This window comes from Cyclopterus lumpus, chromosome 1, assembly GCF_009769545.1.
Source record: "Cyclopterus lumpus isolate fCycLum1 chromosome 1, fCycLum1.pri, whole genome shotgun sequence".
Lineage (NCBI taxonomy): Eukaryota > Metazoa > Chordata > Actinopteri > Perciformes > Cyclopteridae > Cyclopterus > Cyclopterus lumpus.
The window spans coordinates 7,141,596-7,168,016 of NC_046966.1; the positions used below are offsets into that span (position 1 = coordinate 7,141,596).

Consider the following 26,421-nt stretch of genomic DNA (forward strand, 5'->3'; position numbering starts at 1 on the left):
TATGACAAGACTAGAGTTGGCTGCTAAACTATAATCGCATAATTAATCGTTTACTTGTACCAAACACAGATAATCCGACACCGCTGTATGACACCTGCGGGTCCCGCCTTCCTGCCAAATAAAGATCTGCACCGATTGGCTGTCTTTGCTGCTCTTCCAAAGGGATCTCGCCGTCCGAACGGGCCATTGGCGCGTCACATGCCACTCACATCGCGTCCTTCCACCTGATTGGTGCGCCCCGCCTCGCGCTCAGCTAAAGGGCGCAGGACGACATCCACTCGACGAGGTTAACTCGTCATGACTGATGCTGCCGTTTACATCAAATCCCCCTCGAACCGCAGGCTAAACCGCACGGCTGTCATGGTTGTTTTAGCGAATCTCTCCAGAAACATTTCCCTCCTCTAATTCCGCTCACAGACACACGCGCGCGAGCCTCTACGACCGCGCAGAGGCTCGCGACCAGCTGTGCGACGCGTCGCTGCCTACCGGTGGAACGGCGGCAGGACGATGGCAGTGCGCGTGGACGGGCTCTCTCCGTGTTTGTCCTCGGTGCTCTATGAAGGTTTTAATTAGCCGATAACATACGTTTGACATTTGCGACGGACTGATGCGGGAGCGACGATAAACGCCGCGCTCTGATTATGGAAAAGCAGCCCAGGTAGGCATTCATTGTTGTATTCGTGTATTTGAGGTGTTTATTATTATTTGTATGTGTATAACATCAATGTTATCGCGTGGAGCCTATTAAAGGGGCCAACTGGCTTATTAATGCGCATCAATTCAATGTAAAAAAAAAAAGAAAGAAAGAAAAGAAAAGCAGGCCCGCACAGCAAAGCCCCGTCGGTGCCGGTTGTTGAAGCCCCTCATCAACAGCAGCTTCATCCGTCTGCTCCATTTTTTTTCAGGGAAAAATTCCACTGTACGGCGTGCCATCGGAGACACGGCCCATTCATGTTAGCCTCCGAAGGCATAGCATGCGCTCTGTGTGCTCGTGCTTCATGCATGTTACACAATCGTATTGTTGTTGGATGCCGAGTCATTTGGTGCCGCAAAGAGGTGGTGGTGGTGGGGTGGTGTGTGTGTGTGGGTGGGGGAGTGAGGGGGGTGATATGTCATTTCGGCCACAGATGTTGATCCAGTCGAGCCATGAGTCTGCAGAGCATGTAGGCCCCGTAGCAGGCCGGGATGATGAGCTGTCATGTCCAAATGAAGCACCAGTCAATACGATTCAAGGCTCTTCAAGAATGAACCCCGGGACACAGTGTTGAAGGAGTCACTCTCATCCTTTTTAATAAATGGCTTTTTTCCTCCTTTTCTTTTTCTTCTTTTGTAATGAACAGTGGATGGATGGCAGAAAGGGGGGCCACCATGTTGTATCCACCTGTTTATTTCAATCAAGATGTGTGCCGTCCTTGGGGATAAAAACCACCAGGCAAAGCCACTGAGCCCCCATCTGGCTAAAAGAAGTGACATTTGAATCGAACCGATCCTCTCTGTGTGTGATCCTCTATCCAGCTGTTGTTACTTTATCCATCTAATCAGAGAGTGGTTTAAAAGTAAATCCCCTTTTAAATGTCTGGCTATTAAGACCGAAACCCTGCACGTCTCTCAAGTACTGAGAAAACCACCGCGTTATCACTGTTTACATCTGAGCCAGATGCGCATCATTGTTACCTCCCAAGTGGAATAAAAAGTGACTTTTGAGGTGTGCTATATAATAAAAGATTAAGAAAACCGCTGACTGCACAAAATGGAAAAGCTCCCTCAGACACCTATCTTTTCTCTTCTTTTTAAGAATGGGTAAAATATTCCAGGAATGAAAGAATTGACTTGTAATTATGGCTTGAATGCCCCATGACTAAAGCCCACGTACCACTGACGGGTACATCACATCCTCGTGTGAGATATAGTGAGATTATTCTCAGGTTTATCAGTGAAATCAACTCACCGTGCAAGAGGCATCTCATACGTTTCATCGTCAAGGAAACAGGTATCTGATGCCTCACATCCTGGTGACCTTATTTTTATGTGCCGCAGCTTCGAAAATGTTTTAACTGATCCCATGATTACACACACGCGCACACACAAATGATTGCATACTATGTCTACGACAGGCGATCATACCCCAGCTTATCCCAGGGAACCGTTTCCTGTGCACTCACTGCTGCTGCCACAGTATTCATCAGTGTGAGAGGAGTGGTAAGCTAATATGCTCTGGATAGTGTGATCAACAGTTTCTGAGCTGTGTGTGTGTGTGTGTGTGTGTGTGTGTGTGGGGCCTCCAGCACCAACAGGAGGAGGGATATCATCTGATGCTGTGCAGTTTGTCCGCTTGCTGCCGTCCAGGTTTATTATCATCTGCCACCTTTTTTGGTTGTTGAACAGGGCCATCCAGGAGCACCATGTGCAGGTCGTAGCAAGGTTGAACTCACTGATTTCCCCCACGCCTGAAACGAGATTTGCCTTTTGACAAGTTGTGCAAATTAGGGTGAGGCTATGTCTTTTTTCCCCCCGAGCTTACAATGAGATCCAACATTCACTCCCCTAGTGGCTTAAACCCAGTGAGAGAACCTTAGATGAATAATCAAAAAGGAGCATTATGTCCTTTTAATGAACCAGCGTTTGTAGCAGCAGCTGTGTTGGCAGTCATTATCACATGGGGTGCTGTTATTACACAGGCTCAGTGTTTGTTTGTGTGCAACCGTTTGGTTTTCAGGTTTTCCAGCTTTGGTATTGGGTCATAAAATGTCCCAGAACCCAAGTTGACGTTTTACGATGTCTTGTGTCAATTTACTATCACAGGGCAAAAACACAACCAGCAAATATTCACATCTAAGAAGCTGGAAACAAATAAGTGTAACCTTTTTACATAAAACAATTATTCACTTAAGTCCCACCCTGGAAACGCAGACTGGCCCATCATTGCATCGGCAAGCTCCAACCAGATGTCCTTAATGTTCAGGCTGGTTTTAGTGGATTTTAGCAAGTCATGGTTAAACGTTGTGTAATAGCGATAGTCGTTAGCCGGAGAGATGGGAAGGAGATATGCGTTTCTAAAACGTTATATTTCTGTTAAACCTGTGGAGCTATCATCAGCACAGTATGTTAGCACATCATTAACTAGCGTTAGCACTTGCTACTAAAGGTTGACACCTGCTGCTTTTGCTTTTCAATGGTTATAACAGTGAACAAAGAGGAACAGTGTTGTTCCTTTATTTCATTATCTTCTGTCTCAGTCACCAGCTGATGTGGTGCTTGGTTCACTTTTACACTGTGATCTTTATCTTTTTAACCTGTTTTAGCTGCTGGATCAGTTCCACTTCCTGATATATTCTTCAAGTGCATATTGTCGACCCTTCTGTCTGCTTCTCTCTAAAGTCGCCTTTTCGTTTTTTCCATAAATTAGAAAACCTGTAGTCATTGAGGGCAGTTAGTAACAGTGTGGGCTCCATGGTAACGTAGCCATGACAGCTTGACGGGGTTGCAGCGGGGGTCGGGACACAGGGTCATTAAAATAACAGCACCATCCACACAGTTTTAATAAAGATTGATTTTTTAAAAACAAAATATTGTCCTTTTTAAAGCCTTCAGTATCATCTGTCCTGGATCTGCTTGTCTGACTGGTTGGCTTGCTGGTTGACTGTTCTAGTGCTGGCATGGCCCGTGTGCTTCATTTCCTTTGCTGACACATGGAAACATGGAGCAGCGTGATGACCTGGCTAACGTGGTTCAAGCTCACTCCGACTGCCGGTCCTCCACAGCTTTGCTTTCTCTCCTTTTGTTCTTGCAGACTGCAGTTTTGTAACTCGATCTGTGCAGCCCTGCAGATTTTTACAATGACTGAATCTTGATCTCATTTTCACACTGCCGCATGCTGGATTAATAACAAAATGCAAATTGTGTTCAAATAATGAGGCAGACATGTGCATAGGGCCATTTCAAAAACATCACATTTTGGTTATTATGACTAATATTACAATTGCAATAGGATTTGTGGTTAGAGGGACTGATAATTCTTTACATCATTATTCTCATGGATTACAAAAATGTAAATGATTATGATGAGGTCATCTTTTCTACTTCTCTCTAATCTTTTCTTTATTGTACTCAGTTAAAGGAGACGGTATTAGTGAAAAGAATATATCTTTGCTGGCAATGCTAACAATTCACAGATACCTGAAACGTGATGTTTTCCCAACTAGACGCAGATTTTTTTAAAAGAGTCACACAAACAAATATTTGCTTTGGAAAGAAAACAAGAGGTAGCCTCCACCCTCCGGTTCCCCCTCAGGTAAACCCTGTCAGCACTGTTGCTGTTGTCTGTGCGGTTAAAAATGTTGGCAAGCCGCCGGCTCAGTCGTCGCCATGTTGAGAGCTGTGTGGAGTGAATCCCTCTGCTCTGCTAAAGCTCACCGCTAAAACCTCAACATATTAACCAATTGAATGAATACTGGTGTCAAAAATCATAATAACCGCAATCCAATATCCTTTCCAAAATTGTTCAGCCCTAATTACACTGTCGTTAGGTAAGCTGAGTGGCTGTGACTAAACAGTGAGGACAAATATTATATCAGCCTATGGCATTGCTAACACGCGCATGGCTATTGTTACCAAAATATCTGTGATTCACGAGGTAGTCGGGTACAAACATGCTGCTTCACTGTACAAAAGGTCGGAGCACTTCATCAGCCAAGTCAAGGTGATGTTTAAAATGAACTCGAGTGAATGATTCACCGCAGGGTGAATCTGTGGGAGTATGATTAACGACACAGACGTGTTATTGAGTGAGGGACTGAGGCGTTTTGAAACCTGTTGTCAAACAGGGCTGGAGATGAAGCCCAGTTTGCACAATCGACCTGTAACGGGATGTGTCGTGTAAACAGTTTGGAAAATTAACATTTACATTTTATTTTTGTATGTTCTGAGATTTGATTAGTTTTTCTCATTTCCCCAGGAGGCTTGAGGTTGTTGTCAAATACAAGCAAACAAGCAAACCATTCAAACTAATATCCTTTTTGCCACAAATGGCAGATGTTTGTAATCCGAGCGGGTCATTACGCAGCAGCTCAGCTACTCATCGGTGTTCGTGACGGCACTGCTGGGAAAGTATGAAATTAAAAGATAACATAATGAATGCAGCAGGATGACTAATGTCAGTCATTTAGCATCACATTAAGCAGTGGCTATCTGCCTGTAGTAGCACACAGTTTGTTGCTGTTTATCCTCCATGGAAACCTCCATGTAATCCAGTTTTAAGATTAGTGCGTGATTAGTGGATGTTGCGGTCTGTTTCATCACCTTTTTTTTAAATTTATAATGATCTTTTATTAAATATGAATCTGAGCAGTATTAGTGCTAATGCACTGACCATTCAGGGGTGTAAAAGAGCAAAATAGTCACCTGCACTTGAAAATAATTGATGATTGTGAAGGCTATTTCGAGACAATTTCCTCTGACAGTGGCACTCAGGGGAGCCGAATGACCAGGAGACGGATACAAACTAAATTTGCAGCAGGAAAGCATTAGTCATGTAAAGCTAACGTGGTCAGTAGATTTAGGGGACCAAGTCTGGGAAGCATTTCGTCGTCAGTGTCCCTTCGATTGCCCTGAATGTGTCTCCTCTTCATTCAAGCTCAATGTTACATTTAATTCTCATTGGCCAAATCCAGGAAAACATTTGTTGCACGGCACAAACGTTAGAGAGTTTCCAGCAGTGGGTACATGGGGGCTGGAGAACAGGCGGTTGTTACTGTAATGAAGATGCTGGAAAGCTGATGGGTTAAAGGGTCGACATTTCCAGTACACAGACATGAACTTCCATGTTTACTTCCTGTCAGCTGATGCCATTGGCAATGAACTGGATGTGAGGTTTAAAACTGTGAAATGGTCTTTTATATTGTATCACAACAGTACAGGAATCCTGACTCCTTTTACAGGTTGTGTGTATTTCTCCATGGATTGAGCATTTTCATACTTTAACAGTATTTATGTAGCACACTTTAAAGTAAAAAAACACAACATTCATTCTTGGATCATTTTCGGCCTTAATATGTAAGTGGCACTTTAATGTTGTATTTGGTCACGGTGGGGCACATTTTGTATGTACTGTTCTCATACACTGCCGTGTCTCTTTGATTTATAACAAAGCATCTTATTTTATAAACAGATCACATGTTTGTATGTAAAATCTTAAAATGTAACCAATAACAATAACTGTGAAATAAAAGTCATGTAAATGACAATAATGCCCTCTAAAATGCAGTTAGGTAGAAGTAGAAATTATCATGAAATAGAAATACTTAAGTAAAGTACCAGTACCTCAAAATTGTAGGCTACTCCGGCTTTTCACCTCGTCAGACAGATCCTGTATACGGTCGTTTAAAAGCCTGCTTTCATCATCCACCAATTGATTGGTTTTACTTAACACACCATTGCCCATGTGTACTGTATGTGCAGTGTGTTTCACTTGTCAATAGTTCTGCATCAGTGCAGCAAGGACCAAATTCCACGCATTGGTTTTAGCTCATTTAAGTCCTTCTGATTCCATTTATGGCTTTTATAAAAATAAAAAAACATCCCTCCTTTTACAATGAGACGCTTTGAACAGCGTCGAGCCCAACAGCAGTCACACGGACACTGGGCCAAGTAGATGAATAGCATGGAAATGAACAGTCCACGTGTCAGTAACCATAACATGAGATCATGAGCTGGAACAACAGGGAGGTTAGCAGCCACAGATTAACAAAGAGGTCACCCTTAATGTCAGGGCTGGAAGGCCCCGAGGGCAAAACACACACATATAGACAGGAGGGGGGTGACACATCAGCGAGGTTGAAACTAGCTGATTTGCTGTTTTTCTTTCATGAAATGCTGGTTAGGTGATTCCAGGAGATTTTTTTGGGCTTCTGGAAAAATAATTTGACGGTTCAGAATATCCATCCATCCATCCATTATCACCCGCTTATCCGGGGTCGGGTCGCGGTGGCAGCAGGTTCAGCAGGCCGACCCAGGCTTCCCTCTCACCCGCAACACTTTCCAGCTCATTCTGGGGGATCCCGAGGCGTTCCAAGGCCAGCCGGGAGATATAATCCCTCCAGCGTGTCCTCGGTCTTCCCCGGGGCCTCCTACCAGTTGGACGTGCCCGGAAAACCTCTAATGGGAGGCGTCCAGGAGGCATCCTGACTAGATGCCCGAACCACCTCAGCTGACTCCTTTCGACACGAAGGAGCAGCGACTCGACTCCAAGCTCCCCCCTGATGTCCAAGCTCCTTACCCTATCTCTAAGGCTGAGCCCGGCCACCCTACGGAGGAAGCTCATTTCGGCCACTTGTATCCGAGATCTCGTTCTTTCGGTCACGACCCAGAGTTCGTGACCATAGGTGAGGGTTGGAACGTAGACCGACCAGTAAATGGAGAGCTTTGCCTTCCGGCTCAGCTCCCTCTTCACTAAGACGGACCGGTACAGCGCCTGTTTTACTGCTGCAGCCGCACCGATCCGCCTATCGATCTCCCGCTCCACCTTACCCTCACTCGTGAACAAGACCCCGAGATACTTGAACTCCTTCGCTTGGGGTAGGCAGTTTGCCCCCACCTGGAGGGAGCAATCCGCCGGTTTCCGGCAGAGCACCATGGCCTCAGATTTGGAGGTGCTAACTCTCATCCCTGCCGCTTCGCACTCGGCTGCAAAACGCCCCCAGTGAATGCTGGAGGTCACGGTCCGAGGAGGCAAACAGGACCACATCATCCGCAAACAGCAGAGAGGCGATCCCGAGACTCCCGAACCGGATCCTCTCCGCCCCCTGGCTGCGCCTAGATATCCTGTCCATGAAGGTCACGAACAGGACCGGTGATAAAGGGCAGCCCTGGCGGAGGCCAACACCCACCGGGAACGTGTCTGACTTACTATCGAGGAGACGAACACAGCTCCTACTGCAGGCGTACAGAGACCGGATGGCCCGTGCCAACGGGTCCGGCACCCCATACTCCCGCAGCACCCCCCACAAAAACCCCAGAGGGACCCGGTCGAAAGCCTTCTCCAGGTCTACAAAGCACATGTAAACTGGTTGGGCAAACTCCCAGGACCCCTCCAGTAATCTTGCGAGGGTAAAGAGCTGGTCCACTGTTCCACGACCGGGACGGAATCCGCACTGTTCGTCCTGAATCTGAGGTTCGACAAGCGGTCGGAGCCTCCTCTCCAGCACCCTGGCATAAGCTTTTCCCGGGAGGCTGAGCAGTGTGATACCACGATAGTTCGAGCACACTCTCCGGTCCCCCTTCTTGAAGATGGGAACCACCACCCCGGTCTGCCAGTCCATGGGCACTGTTCCCGACCCCCATGCGACACTGAAAAGGCGTGTCAACCAAGACAGCCCAACAATGTCCAGCGCTTTCAGCATCTCAGGGCGGATCTCATCCACCCCTGGCGCCTTGCCACCAAGGAGCTTTTTGACTACCTTAGCGACCTCTGCCAGGGATATGGGTGAATCCACCCCAAAGTCTTCCGGCGCTGCCCCCTCTCCGGGGGACATGTTGGCCGGGTTTAGGAGTTCCTCAAAGTGCTCTTTCCACCGCCCGACGATGTCCCCAGTCCGGGTCAGCAGTTCCTCCCCCCTGCTGATAACAGCCTGGGGTAGACCCTGCTTTCCCTTCCTGAGCCGTCGGATGGTTTGCCAGAACTTCCTTGAGGCCAACCGAAAGTCCTTCTCCATGGCCTCCCCGAACTCCTCCCATGCCCGAGTTTTAGCCTCCGCGACCATCTTCGCTGCAGCCCTTTTGGCCCGCCGGTACCCGTCAGCTGCTTCAGGAGACCCCTGGGCCAGCCAGGCCCGAAAGGCCTCCTTCTTCAGTTTGACGGCTACCCTCACCCCCGGTGTCCACCACCAGGTTCTAGGGTTGCCGCCACGACAGGCACCGATGACCTTCCGGCCACAGCCCCGAGCAGCCGCGTCCACAATAGAGGCTTTGAACAAGGTCCACTCGGATTCCATGTCCCCAGCCTCCCTCGGGATTTGTGAGAAGTTCTTCCGGAGGTGGGAGTTGAAGACCTCCCGGACAGGATCCTCTGCCAGACGTTCCCAGTTCACCCTCACTACACGTTTGGGCTTGCCAGGTCTCTCTAGCCGAGTCCCCCCGCCATCTGATCCAACTCACCACCAGGTGGTGATCAGTTGACAGCTCTGCTCCTTTCTTCACCCGAGTGTCCAAGACATACGGCCGCAGATCAGATGATACGATTACAAAGTCGATCATTGATCTCCGGCCTAAGGTGTTCTGGTACCAGGTACACTTATGAGCCACCTTATGTTCGAACATGGTGTTCGTTATGGACAAACTGTGGCTAGCACAGAAGTCCAACAACAAAACACCATTCGGGTTCAGATCGGGTAAGCCGTTCCTCCCAATCACGCCCCGCCAGGTTTCTCTGTCATTGCCCACTGTGAGCGTTGAAGTCTCCCAGGAGAACTATGGAGTCGGCAGGCGGCGCCCTTTCCAGGACCCCTCCCACCGACTCCAAGAAGGCCGGATACTCCGAAATGCTGTTCGGTGCATAAGCACAAACAACAGTCAGAGCCTTACTCCCTGCAACCCGTAGGCGCAGGGAGGCGACCCTCTCGTTCCCCGGGGAAAACTCCAACACAGCGGCGCTCAGCCGGGGGCTCGTGAGTATCCCCACTCCCGCCCGGCGCCTCTCACCCTGGGCAACTCCAGAAAAGGACAAAGTCCAACCCTTCTCCAGGAGCTTGGTTCCAGAGCCCATGCTGTGCGTGGAGGTGAGCCCAACTATATCTAGCTGGTACCGCTCCACCTCCTGCACCAGCTCCGGCTCTTTCCCCGCTAGTGAGTTGACGTTCCACGTCCCTAGAGCTAGTCTATGCTGCCGGCGATCGGCCCGCCCAGGTCTCCCGCCTGGCCCGCCGCCCGGTCTACATAGCACCCGACCCCGATAATTCTCCCTGCGGGTGGTGGGTCCACAGGGTGACTGCTGCTCCATGTTGTTCTTTCGGGCTGAGCCCGACCGGGCCCCATGGGCGAAAGCCCGGCCACCAGACGCTCGCCGACGAGCTCCCCTCCTGGGTCTGGCTCCGGGAGGGTGCCCCGGTTTCCCTTGTCCGGGCAAGGTGGCTACCATCAGTGGGCTGCTTATCATCAGGGTTTGTTGAACCGCTCTTAGTCTGGGCTCTCCCCCGAGACCTGTTTGCCTTGGGAGACCCTACCAGGGGCTGACGCCCCGGACAACATAGCTCCCAGGATCACTGAGCCACTCAAACTCCTCCACCACGTTAAGGTGGCGATTCATAGGTTCAGAATAATGAAAGATAATATTACTGTTTGCTTTTTTTTCCAAAAGGGCAAATATGGATGGAGCTGTGGTTGGGGTGTGTGTTGTGAAGAAATCAAAAGAAAACAATGGCCCTGCCTGTTCCTGTAGACAGTGCAAGCTCGGATATGATGCGCCCAGGCATAGAATTTACACAATACAATAATTGTGTATGGTGATATCAGTCAAGGAGGGACTACACTGACCTTTCCTTATTATTCAAATCCCAAAACCCACCTTTTCAGAACTGCTGTGCGAGTGTGTGCTCTATGTCTTTGAGTATTATGAAAAGCGATATATATATATATATATATATATATATATATATATATATATATATATAAACACTCCAAATGGCATGGCAACACACACATACTGTGGTGGAACTTGAGCAATGCCAATCTGGCAGTGCCCGTGCTAAATTGTAACCTGTCATCTAGCACACACACAAAACATGCTTTAGAAGCGCCAATTTAACTGGATTACAGTGAAAGCCTTTTGTGTCACAGTCCTCTGCAGTTTCTTACAAGTGCGCAATGACATTGGAGGGAGGCTGCTGTCATATGGAGAACAACAGACAAGCTCAGGAAATCTGGCTTATTTTGCTTTATCAGAGACCTTCACAATGTCCTTCCCTTAATGTGCGTGTGCGTTCGTGCGTGCGTGTGTGTGAAAAACTCCCACTTTGGTAGCACTCTGTTGAAGTCCTGCATGACTCACACCTTTTCACAGTGAGGTCCGACCACTGTGACAGCTGTGTAGAAAAGGCATAAAAAGCCTGTCTTCTTTTGCACTGTCATGACTAATGGGCTGATCTTTAATCTAATGAGGTCCTTCTTTTCTCCTTTTTTTTTTTTTCCAATCAATTGTAAACATCATTTCCCGGCATGGCCGTGGGTCAAATGTATTGTAATATAGATGCAAGCACCTGGTGGAGAAAGCCTGGAAATTGACTTTGTGAACATTTTAGCCATAACTCAAAATTAAACAAAGTGACCACCGGGTTCCTGATTTTAAAGTTAAGCTGTAAGTTAAAGTGAGCCTGGTTTGTTGACATTGGGCTACTTGTTGGGCGTGATACACAGCTCGGCAGTAACAGCTGCCTGAGAAGAGGTTTGATTTGATTTCATCCATGCTGCATTGATGCAGTCGCGTGGCGTGATTAGCTGAATTAATCATCATCACCATCGTCAGTCATCACGGCATTTGACCATAGAAGAATATAAAGATCGTAAGCTCTCACAAGGAATCTAGTGATTGGTAGGGTATCACATTATCACCACAAAGGATGTCATTTCAGATTTGCCTCTTGAACCGAGGCCTTTGACCAATGCGATTGGCCTCATTGACTTGTTAATGGCTCTTTTGATTGGGCCGGTGTCGGTGCATGAATGTGGCCCTTGTCTCTTCCCTGTTCAGACTGTTATTATGCTCCTCTCCTCTCCCGCAGGCTATTTGTTTCCTGCTCTCCTTGCCTGCATCTGTACGTTTCTTTCGACCTTCATGGTTGATTACGCGGCCAAAATCAATCCCCCATTGCATTGACTTTTCGAACACAGACGGTTCAATATGACATTTGTCAACCAATGAGCCGTATTTGTTTCATATGAGACAACACGTGAAAAACACGTCTGATACATTTGCTGCCTAGAGGGTGAGTGTCTGCAACAACCACACGACAGCAGTGGTTGTTGCAGACACACCTGGCAGAGAGCTGCACTCTTCTGAGTGCACCTCATTTTCGCTTATTTTCGCCGCTGACCAAAAGCAACCCCTCCTCAGCTGCATCTCTTGATTGCTAGCTGCAGCATACAGATAAGCAGAGTTTGTGTGCGTGTGTTGCTGACATATGTGGCACGACGGCAAAGCTCTGAGATATTTGTTTACCTCTGAGATGTGTGAGATCCTAACACTGTCCCCTAATATTCAGCTATCTATCTCATGAATGTCTTTGTTAAGATGAACGCACAGGGTCTAAGTGTGCTGTCTAACGGTATCAGGTGAAATGTTGCACTCAAGACACAAATGCTTTTCTCTTGCTTGAGCCCGAACGGTACGGTGGATACATTTTCCACTGGATGAGAAATCTGGTTTCTTGGTGTTTATATGAGAAGGGAAACGATTAAAAGCTCCCAAAACTCTACTGTTTGTAGTCACGGCACTCTTACAAGTAACACAACAACATTCCATCTTATTACCGTCCAAAAACAGTCTGTCTGCAGTGATGGACCGTGATGTTCTGTCAGGATGATGTCATTACAGTGACTCAGGGCCCCTCCTTCTAAGCCAGGGTGTGAAGGGGCATTATGGGCCTCTTAATGTGGCCAGTATGTTTACTCCATTCAGTCCATTCAGCCAAACGGGACATCTCAACGAAAAATCCTAAGGATTTGGATTTTTGCACAAGGGCATAACTGGGATCCGTCCTTTATTTGTTTGACTGTTTGTCTGTTGGAGGTGGGTGCCATTCCCCAAAACAATATTGCTACAATCATCATAGCATTTAAGTCATTGTTCAAGCAAAAATGTGCTTCTCAAATGTGTCTTGATATAATTAGAAATGAAGAATCTTTGGGTTTAGACAAAACAAAAATCTACCAATTTTAATTCATGATGAAAATTGATGTGTGTTGCTGAGACACGACTTTTTGCTTTTCTTTTTTCAATTATCTGTGGTCAGTCTTTTTTATTGAGTCTTTTCTAAATCCATGACAGGTTTGAAGACCTCTGATCATATTGGCTCCACAGCCAGCCAGGTGGCCAATCAGGCGATAGCCAGGCTCACTGAGGAGGGAGACCCACAGTGAGACTGGAAGACCCTCTTACTTCACCTACACCTCTTCACCCATCCCCCTCTACCGTCACCGCCATGTCTATACTCAGCGGCAGCCCAGAGAGAGAGGGCTTCAGTGGGGCGCCCCCTCAGCTAGAGTGCCCTTCTTCCCCTCCCGGCATGGACCCAGACCCCCCATCAACGGGCAGCCCAGTGCTCAGCCCAGACTCCTCTTCCCATGATGCAGTGCTGTCGGCGCCGGCAGCCTCCCCGGCAGACTCTGAGAACTTGAGTCCTGATGAACTGGAGCTGCTGGCCAAACTGGAGGAGCAGAACAGGTGAGATCAGCAGCTCTCTTCATCAATTCTAACTGCCTGAATGAAAATGAGACAGTTATTATAGTTGTATAGTAGCAGGTTAATACTGTAGTTGTGTGTTCTGTTTAGACTGCCTAACAATCGACCATTGTCCATTCGGCAATCCCGTTAAGTTTTAGATTTCTCTGCATGTTTAGAGGGTTGTGTCTTTTTCTTTAAGAAAATGTTTAAACCTCTCCAAAACCAAAAGACACAAAGAATGGATTAATCTGATTAATTACTATACAATATTATATTTGCCGATATTACAAAGACTTCCATAATATGAAATGAGATTCAATTCAGGGGCCTTCAATCATGAGATGGTGTCACCTATATATTTCTATAAATTCACAAAGAATTTAAAAGAAAAGAAGAAAAAAAATGAAATATTGACAGTTGACTGGATTCTTCCAGACATTTCCTGTAAATAAAAAACAATCAACTCTAATGATCCTGGTGAAGGAGGTGCTCTTGGACGCAAATGGTTAAACAAAGTCAGCTGGAAACAGCTGTTCTCAGTTCATGGTGCTAACGCTCAGTTAGCTTAGTTAGTTACAGTTACAGCAGAAGGTAGGTAGGTGAATAACTTAAAGAATAATTTTACTAAAGAACCAGCAATGAACAAGAAGAGTCTATAAAGTGTAGACGATTGACATTTGGAGTAAAATCAAACAAGAACCCAAACTTGAGAATAAAGATGAAAGAAGAGACTAATAGGTCACGTGTATGTACAGTTTGACTTCAGCTGCAGATGCTGAAGCTCATAAAATAATGAGGTTTGAAGGTAGCATTAAAACAGCAACTGATTAATGAGATGGTCTAATACGGGAGATAATTAGATCTTCATGATGGGGGATAAATAAATACGATCTCCAGGGAGCGTTTGTGAAATTACGATAGTGGTACAGGTCGATAGATTCTCTGTATTAAATGCCAACTATTGTGCAGTACATAGCAACCACTGATAATATCGTCCTCAATGTATTATCTAAAAAGTAAATAAAATAAAATAGGAATTAACTAAATGTTTCCTTGCGAGACCTTTTTTTTAAAAAGAATATTTCCCTAATTTTAAAGAGCACATGGAAATATCAGAAACCGCTGCATATGAGAGAGGCTTAAAGTGAAACACGAATCCAAGACAGACTTTTAAATACGAGAAGATTGAGATTTGACAGCGTTTATTTGGCCCCATAACTTAGCATGCAGATTCAATTCAATTCAGTTTATTTTGTATAGCCCAATATCACAAATTTGCCTCAGAGGGCTTTACAATCTGTACACATACGACATCCCTGTCCCAGGACCTCACATCGAATCAGGAAAAATTCCCCAAAAATAACCTTTCACAGGGAAAAAAGGGAAGAACCCTTCAGGAGAGCAACAGAGGAGGATCCCTCTCCCCGGATGGACAGAAGCAATAGATGTCATGTGTACAGAATGAACAGCGTTACAGAGTTACATAAACACATTACATGAATATGACAGAATGTATGAATGGACCTCCAATCCATGAAACAGAAGGAGGTAGAGAGGAGGGGGGGCGGGGTGCATCAGCAGGGCCAACGCTGATGCACCTTGGTCCCAGTGATTTCTGGAGACACGGACCACTTGAAACCTACCTACATATGTCATTGTGCTCACATCATACATGTAGCCTACATGGTTCTGCATGTCCTTTCAGGAAGCCCATTATTTAAATGGAATGTAATCACCTGGTTTCAAAGTCATGTTTCAGAAAGGGTGAGGTTTAATCCCAGAGTTAGATAAGGTTTAATCCCACACTACGAGGTGCACCAGATTCTCCAGGGGAAATGTCGGTTCACATGTATCGCTGCACACAAATACCTTTAGTTTGGATTGGACTCCATTAACCCGAGCGAGGACTCGAACAGGCGAGCACTTTGGAAGAAGCCACATCCTGTACAATTCTTCCAGCAGCCATCATATGTTTCATCTCTGCTTCATGCTCTCCCAGTAATAGAAGGTTAATTAGAAAAAAATCATTTAGAGGAAATGGCATTTTGCGTAACACGCTTATATGCTTTCTTAAGTTCCATTAGCAGATCGATACCACTCTCTTATCTGTGGGTGACATATGAAGCTGGAGCCAGCAGCTGATTAGCGTAGCTTAGCATAAAGACTAAAAACAAACAAGTGAATTACTGGCTAAGATGAAAAGGCTGCAGCGTCATATTTATTGTGCAGACATGTGTGAGAGCAGTATTGACCTTCTCGTCGTGATCTCTCTATTCCCGTGACCTACTGTTATCTGTAGGAAATACAAAGAAATACATTCTTCAGTATGAAAATAAAATAAATATCTACTTTTTTTGTTTATATCGTTTATGCTTGCTCAACATCCAACTCTAGAACATCTACACTCATAAAGTAAGCATGTTAATTTAAAATGTTGAGATAGGTTGAAAGATAAGTTAAAGGCCAACTGCTCCCCCCACCCCCAAAAATAACTTAATTTGCGCACAAGGTCATTAGTCTGACCTTGTGCGCAAAGGCTTTTTGTTGCGTTTTTTTGGGTCAATTAATAATCCTAATAGCCAGCTAGCTGTGTGTGAATTGTCCTCGTGTGTCAGCCTCTGACTCTGTACTTTAAGTTAACACGCCCTGAGGCTTCTGGCGCCTCTGCAAGGTCGTGCACAGACTCTCCCATTGTCACATCAGCCTGCCGTGCCTTAGCGTCCCTCTCACTCTCCTGTGTGTGTGTGTGTGTGTGTGTGTGTGTGTGTGTGTGTGTGCGTGTGTGTGCGCGCGCCCGCGTGTTTGTGTGTGTGTAAGATAGGCAACGTGCAGTCCTGTGCCTCCCTGTCTTCATGAACTGTCTCTTCATGCAGGCTGCTAGAGGCCGATTCCAAGTCCATGCGGTCGATGAGCGGTTCGCGGCGCAACAGCGGCTCCTCACTGGTGTCCAGCTCCTCGGCCTCCTCCAACCTGTCTCACCTGGAGGAGGACACCTGGATCCTGTGGGGCCGCATCGTCAACGAGTGGGAAGAGTGGAGACGCAAGAAGGACAAACTCCTAAAGGTGGGGTCTGGATATTGACAAAGAAATAAAGATGACGTGGTTTCCTGAAGAATGAGCCATTGAACATAATTAAAAGAGAGAACATATAAATAAGACGGTTATCGGCCTCGGTGTTCGATTTTCACACGTTGTTTACTGGAATAAAAGATGGGCTGTAAATCCCTGACTCGTTGTGCAGCTTTTAAGTTGAGGATGGTTGGCATTTATATCCGTACGGCCACGGCGTGCGTTATTTGTAGCCACGTGTGTCAGAAACATGGCGCTCAGTGTTGTCGGAGAGCCACAGGCAGACAAACGGAGCACAACTACACGGCCTGCCTGCCAATTACACACAGAGTTTAGCTTTAATGATGATGATGAAGATGATGATACACATAAAGGATTTTTGTGATTTGTCATAATGCAGCCAAGGGACCTAATTATAACACTAAATTATCCTTGTAAATATATCTATTCATTATCGCATAACTGAGTCTGAGTCCTCTTTGCTCCTCAAGAGATGCTTAAAGTTGCATCCCTTCGCCACATAACCGAGCAAGGTCTCTCCCCCTCTTTGCCCTCCAGGAGCTGATCAGGAAGGGCATCCCTCACCATTTCCGGGCCATCGTCTGGCAGCTGCTGGGCAACGCCACCGATATGCCGGTGAAGAACCAGTACTCCGAGCTGCTGAAGATGTCGTCCCCGTGCGAGAAGCTCATCCGCAGAGACATCGCCCGCACCTACCCCGAGCATGAGTTCTTCAAAGGCCAGGACAGCCTGGGGCAGGAGGTCCTGTTCAACGTCATGAAGGTGAGCACTGCAGCCCCTCACAGCCCTCATATTCAGCCAGCTGAGACTGCTGTCTGTTGGAATCAACGTCTTATGCTGGTACGTGTGTTAGGCCGTGGGTACAGTGTGTTAAATGGTGGTGTCATTGGCGTGTTATTCACGCTCTGAGCGGCTTGGCGGTCGCAACTCCGATTATGTAGATAAAAGCAAAGATTATGCCCCAACAATATCTTTGAAAAGATTAAAACGAGACCCTCATAGATACAGATTTATTTTCATAGCACTAAACTCAACTCCATTGCCTGTCTTTAATTATTTCTTCAATCGTTTGCCCATCACAAGCTCCCAGAGCCAGATGTGGTGCTTCTTTTGTCCGACCAACAGTCCAAAAACCTTGTTCACCCTTTACACATCAGTCATGTTTCCTGGTGGCTCAACTCAGCAGGAAATGAAGTGACTTTTTCATGACCAAATGTTCGGTCTGAATTACAGATGTCATCTCTACTGCATTCTATAAATACATTGCATCGCAAATTATAGTGTGTGTGTGTGTGTGTGTGTGTGGTTTCAGGCATACTCTCTGGTAGACCGAGAGGTGGGCTACTGCCAAGGCAGCGCATTCATAGTTGGTCTGCTGCTTATGCAGGTAAGGATCAAATATTTCACCTGTAAAATAATCTATTATGAGGATACTTTGCCTGAAGGGTCAGTATAGTGTGTCTGAGGTTCATCGTAAATAATAGTCCTGCTAGAATCCTCTGATTCTTACAATCACAAACAGTTGCAAGCCAATTAAGTTGTCTCTAGAAGTGAAATATAAGAGTCAGTGTATAGTAAACTGTTCAACATAAGCTTTTGTCCAATTCGTACCTAATGAGGGAACTTCCTCTCCCTCCTCCCAGATGCCCGAGGAGGAGGCGTTTTGTGTTTTTGTGCGCCTGATGCAGGAGTACCGTCTGAGGGAGCTGTTCAAACCCAGCATGGCCGAGCTGGGGCTCTGCATCTACCAGTTTGAGTATCTCCTCCAGGTACAGAGGAAGCAGGAGAGTCCATCCACAAACACAAGGCTTGTAGCTCAGCTTTCCTCCACAGAGGGGCAGCAAAGCATTCGTTTGTATGTGCAGTGCATCACTTTCTCTTTTGCACTGAGGCAATCATTCTCTTTTCTTCACCTCAGGAGCAACTTCCAGAGCTGAACGTCCATTTTCGATCCCAGAGTTTCCACACGTCAATGTATGCCTCGTCCTGGTTCCTCACCCTTTTCCTCACCTTCCTCCCTCTCCCTGTCGCCACGCGCATCTTCGACATCTTCATGTATGAGGTAGGAACCATTTTAAAGCTGGAAGATGTATATTCGGTTTGCTAATCTGTACCTTTCAGTCCACTGAGCTCACGTGACAAATATATGCGACCCGTCTGCAGGGCCTAGAGATTATCTTCCGCGTGGGCCTGGCCATCCTGCAGTACAACCAGACTGACCTCATTCAGCTGGACATGGAGGGCATGTCGCAGGTAAGCGGCTGCAGCTTTTTTGCCATTTGCTGCATAAATTAGTCTTCAGGGTCAGAGGCTCCACGTCCCGCTTTTCCTTTTGCATGCACGATTCCTGAACTACAGATCTGCTCTGATTAAAAAAAAAATTAAAAAAGAGAGGCTAATTAACAAACTGAAACTAGGACACGCTCGGTGGGTGATGGGGTTTTATATGAGAATAAACTCTGGCATAGTGTTGATATTGACACTTTGTGAAGCAAATAGGTGAATTAGATCTTGATTTGTGTTTATAATGATCTGATTTCTAATAACAGACAGAAATCTTAAGAAACAAATCAAATGTTTCCAGTAAGAAGTTTGTTTCTCTTTTTCTTTTCTATATATAAATAGGGCTGCAACTACCTCTAATTATTATTGTCATCATTGATAGATCTGTCAATCATTCCCTTGATTAATTGAACAGGTTTGTCGGTAAAAGGGTCATTCTATTTATTTATTTGTAACAATCCAAACCCGAAATATTCCCCTTCTTGTCATATATCACAAAGAAAAAAAGCAAATATTCAAAGAGGTTTTGTTTGAAAAATGTATTCAGATGAATTAATACCGTGAACCTCGTTTTATCAGAACCACCGTGGTTCCAGAAATGAACGCAGGGCAGACGCTCCTCTTCTAAAATGTGCCGGCCTGCTTCTGCATGAAATATGAATGAGCATCTCTGTGTCGCACTCGCTGATCTTGTGTGTGGTTCCCTCCGGGTCTGCCAGCATTTCCAGAAGGTGATCCCCCACCAGTTCGACAGCTGCACAGACAAGCTGATCCTCAGAGCCTACCAGGTCAAGTACAACCCCAAGAGGATGAAGAAGTAAGAGCGCTCATTACTCGCCTAGCGACTCGTAGGACTCGGCTTTAGCGTTTCCCAGCAGCATGTGTACTCAGCAATTCAAATTATGATTAACCACCAAACAACAAAGTGCAGCAGCCCGAGTATTCTTTAAAAAAAAACTTTTAAAAAACACACACATTTAAAATGTTAGGCTAACATTGCATAATCCTGTGTTGTTGTCTTTTACCAGACTTGAGAAAGAATATACCACAATCAAGAACAAAGAAATGGAGGAACAAATTGAGATCAAGGTGTGTGTCTAAAAACCCTTTAGTAGGATTTAAAACATAATTAATTAATTATACAGAACATATAATTGTTCTTCCCCTCTCTCCCACGCTCTCTGTTCAGAGGTTACGCACAGAAAACAGGCTGCTGAAGCAGAGGATTGAGACTCTGGAGAAGGTAAGAGACGGCTTATCTAAATGCTAAAATACATCAGGTTTGTGCGGCATCATCGACACGAAGCAGCCAGATTGCGCAAGACCGATCACTTTGTTATCAGATCTAGTTCAACACTGTCACCAGAAAACGCAGTGGGTTTAAATTTGTATGCTTTTTAAAAACAAATTATGATAGTTGTGTGTGTGTGTGTGTGTGTGTGTGTGTGTTTTAATCTTCTCCTCTCTGAAACACTTTTTCCCTGAGTGATCTTACTGCTGCCTCTTTTTTCTTCACACGCTTCTCTTAATCAGTTTTTTTGAACAATTCCTCGAACCCTCGGTGCCGTTTCTTGCTCTTCCTCTCTTTGTTGTGGTTTATCCTCCCTGGTGTCCCACTGTATTTCTCTCTCTCTGTCTGCATCTCTTTATTCTTTCACCCTCTTGTTCCTCCCCGCCGCTGCATTGTAGGAGAGTGCCGCTCTGGCAGACAGACTGATACAGGTAGAGTACTGTGAACCACTTTCCCACTGACCTTGCTGACCTCTGACCTACTCACGCCTTCCTCCTCCTCTTTCTGCTCTCCTGCACTGCTCGTCTCCCTCCTCTTAACATCTACCTGCCAAAAGTGCATGAAAGGATATTGTTTAATATCGGTTCAGCCCACAAAACAATGCATGTCATGTTTACCCATCATAGATTCTAACACGGTCTAATGAGGTTGTACAATCCCTGCATGTGGCTTGTGAAGGTTTATAACTATTACTACTATTATTGTGACTCATTTTCATTTTCAATAGACCTTATCAAAATGTGAATGAAATAACCTACGTAGTTAGACATTTTGGGGAAAGCGCTAATTCGCTTTCTTGAGTTCGATAAGAAGTCTCTCGTGTCTATACACGAAATATGAAGCTAATATTAGGGGAGGTTAGCTTAGCATGAAGACAGTCTTCATGCAAAGCTATGCTAACCAGCTGCTAGCTGTAGCTTTGTATTTACCACACCGCTATGAGAAAGGTATCAATCTTCTCAGCCGGCTCTCTGCAGGGAAGCAAATAAGCAAATTTCCCAAAATGTCAAACTACTCCTTTAGGGCTGTATTGGCTATGCACCATGCAGCACGTGAAACGTGAAAACAATCCCTTGATGCCCAGAACGACCCGTCTCCCCAACACTGGTATATAGTCTGCGTTTCTGAGTTGAAACTCTGCAGCTGATCATGACCCTGCGGGCCTGCTGTTCCAGGGTCAGGTGACGAGGGCGCAGGAAGCGGAGGAGAACTACGTGATCAAGCGGGAGCTGGCGGTGGTGAGGCAGCAGTGCAACACAGCCAGCGAGAGCCTGGAGAAAGCGCAGGACACCATCAAAGAGCTGCAGCAACAGAAGGTAAACGCCAACCCACAGGCTGTGCACAAACTCTGTGGGGGCAACAGAAAGGATGGCTCCAACACGGAGACCATCACATATATCCAACGAGGGATTCATGTAGGAAGAATCTCTCTCCTGTAAGCCGTTCATTAGCATTTCTTTATTTGGTGATGGTTCATAACAGGGGCAAACAGCTCTGTGTGAAAGTAACAAAGTCAGCCTCCAAGCACCCTTACATCTCCTTTTGTTTAATCCATGTAAACATCCCCCGGTGCAAACAGTTGTGCCAACATTAGTCACCTTGCTTCCAGTCTTCAAGCCGAGCTAACACTGTGGTTGCCGATCTTCGCCCTGAACTCTTAGAAAGAAAGCACATTTTATTATTATTATTATTATTGTAATGATGAATGTAATGTTGGCACATTTGCCCAATAAAGGTTCTGACTTTTCTCAAACAATGTAAAGTAATCTCACAGCTAGAAAGACAGCAGTTATCTCCGTTATCTATTTTTGCAATGGCGCCGTCGCTGCATCCCGTGATTCACGCCGCCTAAGACGATTGTGATTGGTTTAAAGGAATATAAACAAGCAGGCTCATGTTTACAATGTTTACTATGAATCAAGTTAGAAGTTGGGGTACTTTTTTTCATAGAGACTTCTTTTTGCCACCAGAGGAGTCGCCTCCTGATGGCCGTGAGAAAGAATGCAGGTTTAAGGCACTTCAACATTGGCTTCACTTTTCAGACCCGGAGGTTGCCGCCTACTTAAAAGCATTCGGTTAGTTAGTCTTATATCAGATTCAGAGCAGCCACTGATAGACTTGAATTAACTTATTGCACTTATTTCTGCAAATGTGTAGAAGTTGAAATGTGTACAACACCAGCTAGCACAACATCAGACCTGTTTGAGCATGTTCAGGTCTGACATACAGCAGTGGACCAACAGATCATTTACAACATCCATCCATCCATTTTCAATACCGCTTATCCTCATTAGGGTCGCGGGGGCGCTGGAGCCTATCCCAGCTGACATAGGGCGAAGGCAGGGGACACCCTGGACAGGCCGCCAGTCCATCGAGGGCACATGTAGGGACATACAGCCATTCACTCTCACATTCACACCTATGGGACATTTAGAGATCAATTAACCTGCAGCATGTCTTTGGACTGTGGGAGGAAGCCGGAGAGCCCGGAGAGAACCCACGCTGCCACGGGGAGAACATGCAAACTCCTATTTACAACATTTACTTTCTAAAATGGTTGATTGAATACTCTTTCATTTGCAAAGAAATGACAGAAACACGTTACTTTACAGTACCATTTACTTGTTTATTTTGTAGTAATTTGTAAAAAGTCTTTGTGTGTCTGTAATTGTAATGTATCATCATCTGTAGGGGACATGGACTCAAACTGCACAAACCACTAAATTCTAACATTTTCACATCAAGAAAATGTCTGAGAAAAGATGATTGTCACATAAATGTACACTTTCGCGTCATGAAGATGATTAAAGATGGCAGCTATGATACAACAAATGGAAATGTACTTGTCACTTTTAGCTGAAGAGTTGTTTGGAGGGTGATTCAGAGCCCCTGTGTGCAGGTCATGTGGACCGACTCCTCGTTAGGAATTGAGAGAAGCTCGGTTCATTTCTGACTGACAGTCATGTCCCATTTGACGCTGAGAGGAAATGAGTAATTTAATCATGCACTAACTCTGCAAAGCTCACCGTCCTGAGACCGACGCAGTTTGTCAGTGTAAGGACAGTTTGTTGGTTTTTTTTAGCTGGATTTAAAGGATGAGGTGCTTACTCTCACCTAAATTGTCGAATGTTTCCATCCAGAAAAAAGTCTATAAGTTCAGTCGGCACTTCAATCTCATACAACCAGTAGAACCTCCAACAATGTGAAACTTGCAGCTGCCTAAATGCATAAAGAATGCAATGTGTATGACCTGATGAAGACCGAAAAGGATGATTACCAATTTATTATATTTCATGATGCATACATTTGCAATAAGAGAAGATCGGAAGTTCTAAGGGAGATGATTTTACTTTTTACAGTGTCTGAATGTAATAAAGTACAAGTTTGAGGTACTGAATACTTCTGCAGTTCAGAGGGAACTATTGCCCTTTTTACTGCACTACATTTATTTAACAGCTTTAGGTTCAAATTGTTTTACATTTGGAACATAAATGCATTATTGAAATATGATGCATTGTTTTAAGTTAAACCACCCAATATCAAATGATTTCGTTAATAGCTCGACCCTTAGACCAACTTCAACAGTAAAATTGTATATGTATATTATATATATATTTTCTATATTATATATTTCTATGCATCTACTTTCATTTCTGATTTATTAAACCTTGTAACCATGACTTTATGGTCTAAATCTCTAGTTTCAAGTCTTCTTCAATACAGCATGGTGTTCATTTCGTAAATTATGTTCCCGTTTAGAGTCAAATCGACCATAAAGCAGGGTATGCTTTGGGGCGGGGCTACCTTGTGATTGACAGGTCGCTACCACGGCACTGTCCAGTCTGAGAGTTATCAGTGTTTTCATCTTACAACTTTAACCCTTTCGCAGTGTGTTTCCACTTCATGAAAATTGTAACATTTTGGTCACCTACAAATGTCTCATTTAAAGTTATTTTGTACTTGGCTCCACCCTCTCGTATCACTTCTGGTTGCAAAAAATAATAATCAAGATGCCGACGGGCAAAATGACGAATGCAAGGCTTCAAAGTGCCAGCCCACAAACCAATGGCTGACGTCGTTATATACAGTCTACAGATGACCTCGATAGAAACAGATTCCCGACCCAAAGTCTTTATGAATTATTACCAATTAAAACTCACACTGTCATGTCAGCAAACGACATTCTCCAGTGTGACAAAATTCTCTTCTGTCTTTAAAATGCTGCGCACATTCACACTGACTATATTATTATTTATTTGGTTATGCAGATACATTATTTTAAACATGAGATCTCGAGCACTGTAAATGATGTGGTTGTGACGGGTGATTTCATTCCAGCTCAGATTGCAGGCATTCATCCCACACCAGAGTTCACACACCTCCAGACACGCGCTGTCCTCTTTGATAACACTGAAACGCACAAAATGACAAATCAAGAGACTTTTTCTACACACGCTATGTACTTGCCATATTTCAAGCTTTAGTAATTTGCCTCTTTTTTTTCCACTCAGCTTTCCCTCTTTAACTTTGATGTGGTGACATGAAAATGTACAGTAGCTTTCTTTTGGCTGACATCACTCTGAGTCAGTGGGGAAGCTTCATACCGACGTTCATTAGCTATTCTAAAGTTTGGTTACGATACAGACATTCAGAAAGTGCTCATTAAAAAGTCAGCTGAGACGGTTTAAAACAGTTTGAACAGTTTATCATTTTTGACAGAAATGAGGAATAACATTATATTAATATAATATAATAATATTGTTTGTCTTTGTGGCTGCAGCGTCAAATGCATTGCTGCACGTTTCCTGCTGCCTTCCCCCGAATGTAGAACACTTTTTCTCCACTGTCACCCAAGGATCCAGGAGTGTGTGGCAGTGTGTGAATACTCAATTAGCACCAGCGGAAGAAAGGCAAAGGAAAGAAAGAGATACAGCAGCAGCTTGTGGCAGAACTCACAACCATTGACGCACTGTGGTCAAAAGCTGAGCTCCTAGTCGTGACTACTCACTCCACCATCTGCAACTAGCCTGCGTATGGCAATCGCACAAAACAAGCGAGGCCAGTCGACCCCTCCGTCCAACTAATGTTCCCAGTAGTGAGTAAATATCTGTATGCCAACACAATCATGTCGCACCGTGTCGGTTTTGTAACACCAGCGATGTTTGTTTCAGTACACGGAGACGTTTGTGAGCAATCTGCAGACCCAGCTGGAGCAGTCCAGGCTGCGCGAGGCCGAACTGCAGGGAGCGCTGAAGGAAATGCAGGACAAGGTCCTGGACCTGGAGAAGGTGACCTAACAGACACTCTTCTTCGTGTGTGTGATGGAGAGAACGGTGTGTGAAAGGTCAGCGGAGACAGTGGGCGTGTGCAGCTGTGAACGTGTCAAAGATCCCTCGACGAAGATGAAGGCGCTCAAGTGTTGAAGTTACTCCGAACAACGGCCACTGTGACATTTAAAGCTTTCGGTTTTACTTCACAAGGTTTTTAAACTGCTTCTCCCTGATGATGATTTTACTGTCACGTAAAAACCAGATAGATAGAAAAAAAAGATAGAAAAGGAAATAGGCCTCTGGCATTGTTTGTTTTATATATTCAAGAAACTGTTTGTCTGACTCAGTTGGTCGATCAACCACTTTGGTCCAGACTGATATTTGAACTACCAATTTTAATAATAAGTATTTGGTGATCTCCTGACTTTACAACAGGTCGTCATCTGTAGTTTTGAGTAAAACCTCCCTTAAACCTATTGGATTTCACCATGAAATGTGATCCAGACATTCATGTGTAATTCACTGTAAACAAGTGACCCCTTGTAATGTATCTATCATCATCATCATTGGGTAAAAAGTTTGATGTGTCCAATATTTGGGTTTGTGACCAAATAGCTGCCCAACTGACAGCATTCCGATTGGCCTAAAGTGTACTTTGTTTAGTGCTAATTAGCAAACATTAGCATGCTGACGCACTGACCTCAGTGATCATGCATGGTAATGTTTGGCAAGTATTATACCGGCTTGACATCAGTTAGCATTTAGCATTATTGTGGCTAAGTAGAGCCTCACCGAGCTGTTGGCATGGCTGGAGACCAGCTAGTTAGTCGTTTTTTAAACTCTAAACATCGTTCTCTCATCCAGAGGAGCACATGTCTGCCCGATGAGAACAACATGGCGGCTCTGCAGGAGGAGGTGAAGCAGACCAAGCTGAGGGAGCTGGAAACGCTGCGCTTGTTCAAAGAGATGCAGGACACCGTCACTGAGCTCAACCAGCGCTGGCAGGTAACAAACACACACACACACACACACACCTGTTGTTGTTTTGTTCATAAACT

The 26,421-nt window shown here is 45.2% G+C and overlaps 1 protein-coding gene across 6 annotated transcripts in view; it reads left to right on the top strand.

The window, feature by feature from the left end:
- The first annotated feature begins 272 nt into the window (after positions 1–272).
- The window catches only part of si:ch211-239f4.1 (EVI5-like protein), a 33,655-nt gene continuing 7,506 nt past the window's right edge, over positions 273–26,421 (top strand). For 5 of the 6 annotated variants that reach the window (XR_004610545.1, XR_004610564.1, XR_004610574.1 and 2 more), the window contains exons 1-14: positions 12,656–12,775; positions 13,034–13,429; positions 16,303–16,492; positions 17,057–17,281; positions 17,832–17,906; positions 18,163–18,288; positions 18,438–18,581; positions 18,683–18,772; positions 19,522–19,619; positions 19,831–19,891; positions 19,992–20,045; positions 21,269–21,409; positions 25,265–25,381; positions 26,228–26,368. Coding sequence is in view for 3 of the 6 variants with exons in the window: in XM_034546161.1 (XP_034402052.1) it covers positions 13,188–13,429; positions 16,303–16,492; positions 17,057–17,281; positions 17,832–17,906; positions 18,163–18,288; positions 18,438–18,581; positions 18,683–18,772; positions 19,522–19,619; positions 19,831–19,891; positions 19,992–20,045; positions 21,269–21,409; positions 25,265–25,381; positions 26,228–26,368 (1,704 nt within the window). In the remaining 3 variants the exon portion in view is untranslated. Of the gene's footprint in view, positions 659–12,655; positions 12,776–13,033; positions 13,430–16,302; positions 16,493–17,056; positions 17,282–17,831; positions 17,907–18,162; positions 18,289–18,437; positions 18,582–18,682; positions 18,773–19,521; positions 19,620–19,830; positions 19,892–19,991; positions 20,046–21,268; positions 21,410–25,264; positions 25,382–26,227; positions 26,369–26,421 lie in introns of those variants that run through there. The other variant, XM_034546246.1, reaches the window with a different exon arrangement.